Source organism: Oncorhynchus tshawytscha, linkage group LG01 (assembly GCF_018296145.1).
Source record: "Oncorhynchus tshawytscha isolate Ot180627B linkage group LG01, Otsh_v2.0, whole genome shotgun sequence".
NCBI classification, from domain to species: Eukaryota; Metazoa; Chordata; class Actinopteri; order Salmoniformes; family Salmonidae; genus Oncorhynchus; species Oncorhynchus tshawytscha.
Window position 1 is genome coordinate 40,178,578 of NC_056429.1, and position 12,312 is coordinate 40,190,889.

Sequence of the window (12,312 nt, forward strand, 5' to 3'; positions counted from 1 at the left end):
GCTGAGACTCACCAACTAATACTGGACAAACGCTATTATGACAAAAAGCTGAATTGCACCATCGTGTGGTCAAAGATGGTTTTGAAGCAAATATGTTTTGGACATTATGGTTACCAATACTGGGGATACAGATTAAGCAATTGCTGCTCCCTTGTGGACCTATATAGTCAACACAACACTGTTCAACCAGACAGTTCTGGAATATATATCAACCCAACAAACTATTATCCAGACCTTGCAAATGTAACAATGCATAGATAATAACATAGGCTTTTCCAGGAATAATGATTACAACCCAATATGACAAAAACATTGAATTATTTAATAATATTTTGCCATACAAAACTTCTGTGCAAATATCTTCTGACAAATACAAAGACAAGGCCTCTTGGTCAATAGAATATTCTGCATGTAAACCTTTCTTATGAATACACTGTAATACTGCAATCTAAACACGTTTTATGAAAAGACTGTCTTAGACTGTTTTATGAAAAGACTGTCTTAGACTGTTTTATGAAAAGACTGTCTTAGACTGTTTTATGAAAAGAAACTGATCTAACATTATTATTTTTTTTAAACTACACAAAATAGCCAGTCCCAAGATTCACAGTCTTGTGTTTAAGTGGTTTTGAACTGGTATATATATGCACTTAAATTCATTTACATTTATCAAAAGATACCTGTATAAAACTCCAGATACCTAGGAAGGTAAACCTGTTTTTAGAAAAAAAAAAAAAAAAAAGTGGAATTTAAACAAACCAAAACCTTCATCTAAAGAGCAGATTTGTACCTCTCGACAGTATCGGACTAATTGACACATCACAGAAAATGTCAGGATAGTAGACTTTGTACCTTGATAAAAGATAAGGATGCACTTAACATTACAGAGTTGTGTATTATACCAAAGTTAACATGGAAGGCAAGTGCTACCAAGGGTAAACCGACGATTGTCCTCTTTCTGTACGGGCAAAGGGTGCGTCTTTTTAACTAAACAGTTGCATAGCAACAAACACATTCAACTGAGGTGAAATATACTGTATTGTAGCTGCTTCTGTGAGCTGTGTGCTAAAATGTGGAAGGATTTCTCATTCACCCCCCTGTATTTTATCAAAAGCCTTATATCATTCATTCAGTCTATAGTAGAACATACTTTTTGACAAAGAAGTTGTAATGATCGGCATACATTTGTTAGTCCCACTTCTATATATCATCAAAAGACAATACGATTATCCATCAAAGTCTGCATAGCCAATGTAAGAGCCATATTGCATAGCTGAATGTACCATATATGAGATGATAAGAAAGAGGAGGACAGACATGGACACAGAGTGGCGAGAGAAGTACGGCTGGTTTAAACACTGTTCTGATTTGTTCCTAGTAGCTACAGTATATCATTGCATACGAGTTGACAGAACCCTGTATTGAGAACGAGAGAGTGTCTAGTGGAGGCACATAGCTGTAGAGGCACACATCTGTGGAGGCACACAGCTGTAGAGGCACACATCTGTGGAGGCACATAGCTGTAGAGGCACACATCTGTGGAGGCACACAGCTGTAGAGGCACACATCTGTGGAGGCACATAGCTGTAGAGGCACACATCTGTGGAGGCACATGCTGAGAGCACACATAGCTGTAGAGGCACACATCTGTGGAGGCACATAGCTGTAGAGGCACACATCTGTGGAGGCACATAGCTGTAGAGGCACACATCTGTAGAGGCACACATCTGTAGAGGCACACAGCTGTAGAGGCACACAGCTGTAGAGGCACATAGCTGTAGAGGCACATAGCTGTAGAGGCACATAGCTGTAGAGGCACATAGCTTTAGAGGCACACATCTGTGGAGGCACATAGCTGTAGAGGCACACATCTGTGGAGGCACATAGCTGTAGAGAGTGAAGCAGAGGGTATGAGTGCTATGTCATTGCATAGCGTTGCGTAGGTAGGGCCTCGTCCCTTCTCCACAGGCCGCTTTGAAGTCAAATCAGAAGTCTTTGAAGTTCACATATCCCTAGAGGGGGGCTTAGCCTCCTGGAGGAGAGAGGTGCACTGTAGGGATGCCAGCCAGGCAGATGTGCTGACACAGGCTCAACTGAATATAAAGCCCAACTGACGACACAACCGGGGACTCCCGCTGCTTCAGTACGGGGCCACTCCAGTCCAAGCAACAACACACCCTGCTTCAGTACAGGGCCCCTCCAGTCCAAGCAACAACACACCCTGCTGCAGTACATATTGTAGCTACCAGAAGGGCTCCGTGCAGCTCTGACTTCCGCCAAAATCATTCTGACGTCAACGGGAGTCTAGGAAGATTTATTGACGTCAATGGGAGGTTATTCACAATGATGTCCGAGTGATAGAGTCATTATATATTGACAGGTGTGTTATTGTTGACCTACTCTGAGCTTAGAAATCCCAGTGTCCAGGCAGGCAAACGGAGTAGCATCACTAAAAAAAAGTCTATCAAGGCAGTTTGAGTTTCAGAGTAGGGGGCAGGACACGCTTGATGTTCTTTTGAATATAAATCTTTGCATCTCGTTCATTCAGGATTTACGTGCATGTATTTACAAGTAAAAGTAGAAAGTTGAAACAATTATTATAATAACTTTCTTACAAAAAAAACGAAACAAAAACCATCAAATCAACCAGGTGATATATAGTACAGGTATGCAGTGTATTTACAGGTCTGCAGTGATGACCGATTCACTATACATGAGTCTGTTGGCGTCGGCCAGCAGCGCGGACGTCTGTGAGGGGTCCATCTGTTGCAAAGCCTTCTGGGACATGTGTCCGTACACCTGCATGGTCCCGCCCCCTGGCAGGGCGGATATTGCCACGCAGTGTGACAGCAGAGGCGTGTTCGCATCCTGATTGGACCCCGTGGAGGGCACGCTTGTCACGTGACCGGTGCTGGTGGAGCCGCTAGCGCTGCTGGGAGATCTGCTCTTGGGCGGGGGGAGGTGCTGCACCACCCTGGGGGGGCCCTGGGCCTGAAAGTGGGCCGCAGGGAAGGCAGCGTAGCCTGGGGGGATGGGGTACCCGTTGACAGGGATGAAGCGTTGGTGTTGGTTCTGGGACATGGGCGCCCCATGGGTCATAGGGGTCCAGCCTGCCATCTGGTGGCCTGGATGACCTTGCGCAGGCATCCCCTGGGCCGGGTAGAGGTAACCTGCAGCGGTGGCATAGCGCGGGTTGCTGAGATTACTGACCGGACTGGCGCTTAACGAGGTGGTCTGAGTTGTGGCGTTGCCCCCGCCTCCTGATGGAGTACTAGAACTAGCGTGGGATGACAGCCCCTCCCAGGCCCTCAGACGGCCATGGATATCTTTGAAACGTGGTCTTCTCGTCGGGCCCTCCTGCCAGCACTCTGTCATCAGGCCGAAGACCCTGGGGGGGCAGTCCTCTGGGCAGGGCAGCAGCTGACGTTTCCTCACCATCTCCATGACCTCCTGGTTACTGAAGCCGTAGTAGGGCTGCAGGCCGTAGCTGAAGATCTCCCAAAGCACCACACCAAACGCCCAGATGTCTGACTCCGACGTGAACTTCCCATAGGCAATGGACTCTGGAGGCATCCAGCGGATAGGGAGTAAAGCCTTGGGCTGGACCCTGGAATAATAATAATACAGTTATTTATATAAAAAAATAAAAAATACTTATAAATACCAAAAGTTACTTTATATACAAGATTAATCAAAATCAGTGGGAACGTAAAAGCAGACTAAACATAACAGCAATGACAAACTAACCAGGTGAGTACACTAAACATAACAGCAATGACAAACTAACCAGGTGAGTACACTAAACATAACAACAATGACAAACTAACCAGATGACAAACTAACCAGATGAGTACACTAAACATAACAGCAATGACAAACTAACCAGGTTAGTACACTAAACATAACAGCAATGACAAACTAACCAGGTGAGTACACTAAACATAACAAAACAATGCAGGTGCTTCTACACCTGCATTGCTTGCTGTTTAGGGGTTTTAGGCTGGGTTTCTGTACAGCACTTTGAGATATCAGCTGATGTAAGAAGGGCTATATAAATACATTTGATTTGATAACCGCAATGACAAACTAACCAGGTGAGTACACCAAACAAGGAAGTGAGCCCCATGCATTGAATGCACTGACTGTAAGATGCTCTGAATAAGAGTGTCTGCTAAATGACAAAATGTTTTCAAATGTAAATGTAAACATGCCTGTAGTAGTGGGAGGTGTACAGGGGGTCAGGCCATATACAGTAGCTGTGGTAGTCAGAGGCAGGATTGGGGAGTAACCGATTACACGTAATCTGTTACATGTAATCTGATTACAGAAAACTGTAAATGTAATCAGTTACATGTAATCTGATTACAGAAAACTGTAAATGTAATCAGTTATATGTTACCATCAAAAATATTGTAGTCAGATTACAGATACATTCGAAAAACTAGATGATTATTCCTTGGATTACTTTCAAATTCAGAAAATATGTTTTTGAAAAAGATAATACATCATGACACCTTTCTGTTTTCTCAATGAGCATTTCAGCATTGAAAAAAGGTGCAAGTTTAAGTTTGTTCCACCTGAGCGAGTAATCCGTGGTTGAATTACTTGACTTCCATTTTGTTTTTGTTTTTTTGGTGAGCCCAACGCACTGTTTCTCTAGAGCGAAATCAAATCATTCACAAGATAAATCAAGTCAAGAACTAGTTGCGACGCTGGGTGAAGGGAGTTGCAGTTTTCACTAAGCAAATATTCAACCAAGTTCAGTGCAGAAACGTGGCAATTAACTACAATGACCATAATCCATTACTGGGTCGGACAGAGGTAGATACACCTTATCTTAACATTAGATGGTCTGGCAGGCTGCTTCTGCCTGAGCAGAGATGAGATGATGACTAAGAATTACAAATAATAAAGTAATCAACAAAGTAATATACAAAACTGAAATATTTTTACATTTCATAGTAATTTCCTATTTTTCTATTGATGTCTGCCAAATATTGACCTGAGAGAGACAATGGAATACGTCCCATGTTTTGGAAATCGAATGCTCACTATTTTTGGCTCCTTAAATTGTCTTTATTTCATAATGTATTTAATGTTTCAAAAAATGATCTAAAAAAAAAACTAAAAAAAACATGATTATATTTGTATAATCAAACCGAAACCGAACCAACCTAAAACAGTACTAATGGTTCAGCACTACTGACCACAAGTCAGAGACTACTATGATGACACACCAAATGCTTTTAATCCATCATTTTTGTCTTCCTCTAATGCCTCTAAATGGGAAAGTAATCTAAAAGTAACTGAAAGCAATCAAAATACGTAACTGAGTTTGGGTAATCCAAAGGTTTGGGTAATCCAACTGTAACAGATTACATTTAGAAAGCAACCTGCCCAACCCTGGTTGGAGGTGTAGATCTTTCTGGACAGGCCCAGGTCAGAGATAGGGCTAGTGCTAGGGTTAGGATGTGTACATACCTGTAGTAGTCTGAGGTGTAGATCTCTCTGGACAGGCCCAGGTCAGATATCTTGACGTGGAGCTGTTCTCCCACCAGGATGTTACGGGCTGCTAGGTCCTTATGGACGAAGAAGTGACTTGCCAGGTACTCCATCCCAGCAGCCACCTAGAATAAAATAGAATTTTCTGAGTAACAGAAATGTATCTCCTGCCTATCTCAACACCACACCACCTCCACACAAGTTCCGAGGCAAAGGATCTGCTACGGAACAGCGCCCCTGGATGGAGAGCAATTTGTGCAAGTTATGGTAGTTACCTGTAAGGCCAGGTGCAGGAAGTCCCCGTGGTCCAGGCTGGACTTGACGGTCCCGTCCTCGTCGCTACTACAGCCCACGTCAGAGTGAGGAGAGCGCATGATGAGGAACTCATGGAGGTCCCCTTGGTTCAGGAACTCAAACAGCATGCAGACAGGCTGTTCCTGGGTCACTACACCCAGCAGACACACCACGTTGGGATGGTGAAGCTCAGCCATGACCGACGCTTCCTAAACAGACCGATAGATAGGTACTTTGTTAACACACAGTGACACATTTCATGTGAAACAGCAGTAGCGGAGGGGGCAGGAGGGGGCGGGGGGCAAGTAGCTGACTAGCCTGATGGTCCGGGGGTAGAAGCTATTGGCCACTCTTACAGTTTTTGCCATGAAGCTCCTATACTGCCTGCATCTGAGTGACGGAAACGGGGCTCGGGTGGCTGGGGTCCCCGATGATCTTCTTGGCCTACCTGCGACATGTGGTGTTGCAGGTGTCCTGGAGGGCAGGCAGTGTGCGCCCATAGGTGCATTTGGCTGAGCGCACCACCCTCTGTAGCGCCTTGCGGTCCACGGCGGGCGGAGTTGCCGGACCAGGCTGTGATGCAGCTAGACAGTACGCTCTCGATGGTGCTCCTGTAGAACACCGTGAGGGCCCTTTCGTTCTGTAATCCGTGATGGTCAGGAGCCCCTGCCACATCGTGTCCGACCCACTGAATTGCTTCTCCACTTTATCCCTGTACATGTGTTTCGCCATGTTGATCGGTGTGAGTAGGTCGTAATGGTTCTGTTCAACGATACTAATTGTCCCCGTTCACCTTGCCGTGTTTATAAGCAGCGTACCACTCCTTCAGTTTCCCTACAAGCCTCTGCCATCAATCTACGGTTTTTGATTCGGGTAAGTTTTGAAAGTCACCATCAGTATCACGTCATCTATGCATTTTTAAAAAATTAAACCTGTGACTGAATCGACATAATCATTGATGTTATCCACAGGGGCGACCCGGGAAACATATCCCAGTCCACGTGATCAAAACGCGGTCTTGGACTGTGTATTCTGATTGGTCGGAGCAACGCTGTACAGACCGAACCCCCGGAACTTCCCTCTTGAATCTTTGTTTGTAGGCAGGGATAAGCAAAATGGCATCAGGGTCAGGTTTACCGAAAGGAGGAGAGACGGCTTTATACCTGTGTCTAAAAGACGTGTAGTGGTGGTCAAGCGTGGAATTTCTGCGAGTAGGACAGTCAATGTGATGGTAATAATTTGGGAGCACGGACCTCAAACTACCTTTGTTAAATAATTGAGCCCATTGTTCCACCGTCTCCGGGAAATCGGGAAGGTCGGGTGGACAGTGAGTACCCAGTTATTCATGTTCCAATAGTTCTGCCAGTGTGTACGAAGTAATGCACGAAACAAACTTTTAAAAAATAAAAAATAAAAAGAATGTTGAAACCTGCATTGTTTAATAGGGGGCTCGGAGCGAGGCGCCATCTTAGCCAAGGAAAAAGAAGAATCTATCAAAGATAGCATCAATGAACATTACAATACAATGTCATCAATATTAACATGCCTGTTGGAATTCACCCCACTGGCCAGGGCTGGAGTAGTCCTTCAGGGTCTTGATGGCAACCAGCTGGGCTTGCTCCATACCAGGCAGGTACAGGTGGCCCTTGTAGATCTTACCAAATGCACATTCACCTAGCTCCTCCATGAACCGCACTGCAGAGAGGGGGAGCTCCTTGGCCTTACTCTGGAGAAAGAGAGAGAGGTGAGGGAGGATGGAGGGAGAGAAAGAGAGAGAAGGAGTGAAAGGGAGAAGAAAGAGAGAGAGAAAAATGGAAGGGGCGAGAGAGGGGACAGAGAAGGGGAAGAGAGGTTACATGCTGACCACACCGCTCGTGTTGCGTGCGGGAGCGTAATGTACACATACATGTTATTCAATAATTGTATCCAAACTGATCGCGCGCGTCAATGAGTGTCTGTATAGCCAGGTATTTTTTTACTCGTGAAGCGCTGCAACTTCCGACTCTCCCTTTTCCTCATTGGTTTTTAGGAGCATATACCCACGTTGGTGATTGAAAGCTGAACTGAGGTCTACACTCCAGTCCAGTTGGTGGTGGTAATGCACCTTAAAGTTGGTTGCCAACCACCATATAAAGTCCACAGAAGAAGAAGAAGAAGACTGAATGAGGAGAGATTACTAGAAACGAAGTTTCCTCTTTTATCTGTGGAGTTATTGTTGGAGTAGAGAACACACGATTGTGCGATTCAACATGGGTCAAAATTCTACAAAGATCCAGGAAATGAATAACAACCCAATGTTTATATATCAGGACAAATTAGTTAGTAACAGCAGGCTATTTAGCCAAATGTCCATTCATGTTTTTCGACCTGTCCACAAACGAATACAGTTGGCTCAGAGTTCGTTTTGATATATCAACCTGCGTGTCCTGATCGCGTCTGCCGTAGATGGACAAAATCAACATGCGCGCGCATTTTGTCCATCCACACCAGACGGCGATGGCGAACGCCGCTGGTCTGGTCAGCATGTTAATTAAGTGCTGAAATTTTAATTCAGCTCAACATACTCGACACTCATAATTATCTCGGTATGGGTTTGTACGGACCGACATCAAAACTTAACAGCTTACAATTGCTGCTAGTTATAATTGTAGGTAGGCAAAGTGCCTGATATAACTATGTGTGTGTGTGTGCACGTACACACGTGTGTTATCCCCTAGAGACATCATAATTACCGATTATTCTCGTACTGTATCCATTATCTCCTTTCTTCAGCTCAAGTAGTCAATAAATCCCTTAAACCCCAGACACAAAATACATAAGCGCACCAACACTCCAGCCAAGAATCTGGCAACACACTACCAACATAAACAACAATAAACTGACAGGTTAGTGCCGATTTGAGAAATTGCAGGTAATTAATTTTCTCCAGAATTATTAAAGTGGAATGAAGTGGCCCAGTAATAACAGAAGTAGGTAAACGTTTGGTTTAAGGGATGACAGACGTGTAATTATCTATCCAGCTGGGGACTGAACCATGAGAAACAGAGGGGAAGCCAAGAGGGTCCAGCCAGTTGCATAGCCAGTTGTATGAATTTGAATGCAGAAAACTGACAATCCCCCCCCTCTCTCAAACAAATATGTATGGACCAAACTCCACAATTACTCAACTTGTACAACAGGTAGAGCAATCTTCACATCACATGTTGGAAATCAGGGTCAAATTCCATATCTATTCCAGTCACTTCCTGGATTGAATGGAATTGAAATGGAATTGACCCCCAGCCTTGTTCATCTTCAGTCATGGGTCAGATGCACTACAGTAAAGGGGACTTCACCATTTTATCTTTCTAATTGAACATAGTCTTTGAAGTTTTATGTTCCATAACCTTTCATATTGTCTTGTCATCCCAACAGCCTCCAGATAGCCTCTCCTGTCCTACAGTCTCATATCTCTGAGCTGTCCAGGTGATCTTACAGGGAAGAGGAGGAGGAGGGGGGGTTTACAGGGGTCTCACAGTTCAGTCAGGACAGAAAGAGATAAAAGGTGAAGATAGGAAGCGATGAGAGATTCCAGGAACTCCCAAATAAGAAATTAAATTCCTAACAGAAGCCACAGTCAGCTGGGGGGAAGGGGGGTTCTGCTGGGGAAGGGGAAGGGGAGGAGTGTTTGGGGGAGGGGGCTGGTTAGCAGTGGATTGGTGAATAGGGGATGTTATTGTTATGATGAAAAGGGGGACAGATGTTTTTGGTTTGGGTTACTCCCTCCCGCGGACAAACCAGGCTCATCCCTGGAGTGAAAAAACGCAGGGGCCGCGCTGCGCCACCGCCCCGAACAAAGACTCCCCGGGTGACCCTGGAACAAGGCCCGATGGCTTACGGTGACACTGAGGAGGAGGACATGAGCAGTGGGGCAGATATTTTTCATACTGTGACAAAAGAACACAGTCTGCCTCGGGACAGGAATGCGTGTGTGCGTGCGCGTGTTGACGTGCGTGTGTGACGGGGCCCACAACACAGCACTGTCTAATACACCGAGCCAGCCCACAGCTGTAGCGTGGACGGGGCCCACAACACAGCACTGTCTAATACACCGAGCCAGCCCACAGCTGTAGCGTGGACGGGGACCACAACACAGCACTGTCTAATACACCGAGCCAGCCCACAGCTGTAGCGTGGACGGGGACCACAACACAGCACTGTCTAATACACCGAGCCAGCCCACAGCTGTAGCGTGGACGGGGACCACAACACAGCACTGTCTAATACACACAGCCAGCCCACAGCTGTAGCGTGGACGGGGCCCACAACACAGCACTGTCTAATACACCGAGCCAGCCCACAGCTGTAGTGTGGACGGGGACCACAACACAGCACTGTCTAATACACCGAGCCAGCCCACAGCTGTAGCGTGGACGGGGACCACAACACAGCACTGTCTAATACACACAGCCAGCCCACAGCTGTAGCGTGGACGGGGCCCACAACACAGCACTGTCTAATACACACAGCCAGCCCACAGCTGTAGCGTGGACGGGGACCACAACACAGCACTGTCTAATATACCGAGCCAGCCCACAGCTGTAGCGTGGACGGGGACCACAACACAGCACTGTCTAATACACCGAGCTAGCCCACAGCTGTAGCGTGGACGGGGACCACAACACAGCACTGTCTAATACACCGAGCCAGCCCACAGCTGTAGCGTGGATGGGGACCACAACAAGGCACTGTCTAATACACAGAGCCAGCCCACAGCTGTAGCGTGGACGGGGACCACAACACAGCACTGTCTAATACACCGAGCCAGCCCACAGCTGTAGCGTGGACGGGGACCACAACACAGCACTGTCTAATACACCGAGCCAGCCCACAGCTGTAGCGTGGACGGGGACCACAACACAGCACTGTCTAATACACACAGCCAGCCCACAGCTGTAGCGTGGACGGGGCCCACAACACAGCACTGTCTAATACACACAGCCAGCCCACAGCTGTAGCGTGGACGGGGACCACAACACAGCACTGTCTAATATACCGAGCCAGCCCACAGCTGTAGCGTGGACGGGGACCACAACACAGCACTGTCTAATACACCGAGCTAGCCCACAGCTGTAGCGTGGACGGGGACCACAACACAGCACTGTCTAATACACCGAGCCAGCCCACAGCTGTAGCGTGGACGGGGACCACAACAAGGCACTGTCTAATACACAGAGCCAGCCCACAGCTGTAGCGTGGACGGGGACCACAACACAGCACTGTCTAATACACCGAGCCAGCCCACAGCTGTAGCGTGGACGGGGCCCACAACACAGCACTGTCTAATACACCGAGCCAGCCCACAGCTGTAGCGTGGACGGGGACCACAACACAGCACTGTCTAATACACCGAGCCAGCCCACAGCTGTAGCGTGGACGGGGACCACAACACAACACTGTCTAATACACCGAGCTAGCCCACAGCTGTAGCGTGGACGGGGCCCACAACACAGCACTGTCTAATACACCGAGCCAGCCCACAGCTGTAGCGTGGACGGGGCCCACAACACAGCACTGTCTAATACACCGAGCCAGCCCACAGCTGTAGCGTGGACGGGGACCACAACACAGCACTGTCTAATACACCGAGCCAGCCCACAGCTGTAGCGTGGACGGGGCAATAACATGTGGACGTATGTCGAACAGCATCAGTTTACACCATAACACAGCCGGGATAATCTGCTGAACAGGTTGGAGACAGATATGAACATAGAAAGAATGTTGGGCTGACTGTAGTATGATCCGCAGAAGAATATGAAGTATGCAATACATAGCTGTCAAAACACTGATACTGCTGTCAAACATCACAAAGAACCCCAGTGAAAAGTAGAGAGAAAGAGAGAAAGAAGGCGCTGCAGCTGAACATTCCTCATCCTGCTGTGCTCTGATAGAGATCTTAGGCTCTGGCATGAACGGGGTCACACACGTAGGTAAACACACACCCACACACACACACACACATACACACAAAAGTGCACTCACGTCCGCACGCACGCAATAAAAATATGCACGCACACACGCATGAAATACTTAATTTGAATCCACCAATCAAATTGACAACAAAAAAAAGGATCCCAACATTTCAAAAGTCCCTGTTTGTATTGCACTGTAAAGGGTACAGAAAGCACTTCCTTCTCCAAACAGCGAGGCTGCCCACGACAGCTGAAAACAGAGCAGTACCTAGCCAATTGCTTTTGCTCTAGTTTTTTTGTCAGGCCTGCAATCTGGAGGCCACGCACCACAAGGCTGTGTACGTGGCCAAGACTGCCGTCTAACAGCGCCACCAGCTTGCCCCTCCACCCCAGGCTGTCCGAGCGTGCCATGAGCGGATGGTACTTAAGCAGCTTCTTGGCAAAGGCCTGCTCCGTGTAGCCGTCCAATGAGCAGCCCACTGCCACAATGAGCACCTCCCCCCAACAACAACAATATCTGCCGTATATGGCGCACAGGAAAACTCATCGTCGTCAACATCCAACC

General features: G+C 47.1%; 1 protein-coding gene across 1 annotated transcript in view; it reads right to left on the bottom strand.

Annotated features, from left to right (window-relative positions):
• Positions 1-299: 299 nt before the first annotated feature.
• LOC112250684 (inactive tyrosine-protein kinase transmembrane receptor ROR1) overlaps positions 300-12,312 on the bottom strand; it is a 182,994-nt gene continuing 170,981 nt past the window's right edge. The window contains exons 10-13 of the mRNA XM_024421036.2: positions 7,343-7,522; positions 5,778-6,005; positions 5,482-5,627; positions 300-3,607 (exon numbers count right to left, since the gene is read on the bottom strand). Of these exons, the coding sequence (XP_024276804.1) occupies positions 2,680-3,607; positions 5,482-5,627; positions 5,778-6,005; positions 7,343-7,522 (1,482 nt within the window). The 3' untranslated portion in view covers positions 300-2,679. The remainder of the gene's footprint in view (positions 3,608-5,481; positions 5,628-5,777; positions 6,006-7,342; positions 7,523-12,312) is intronic.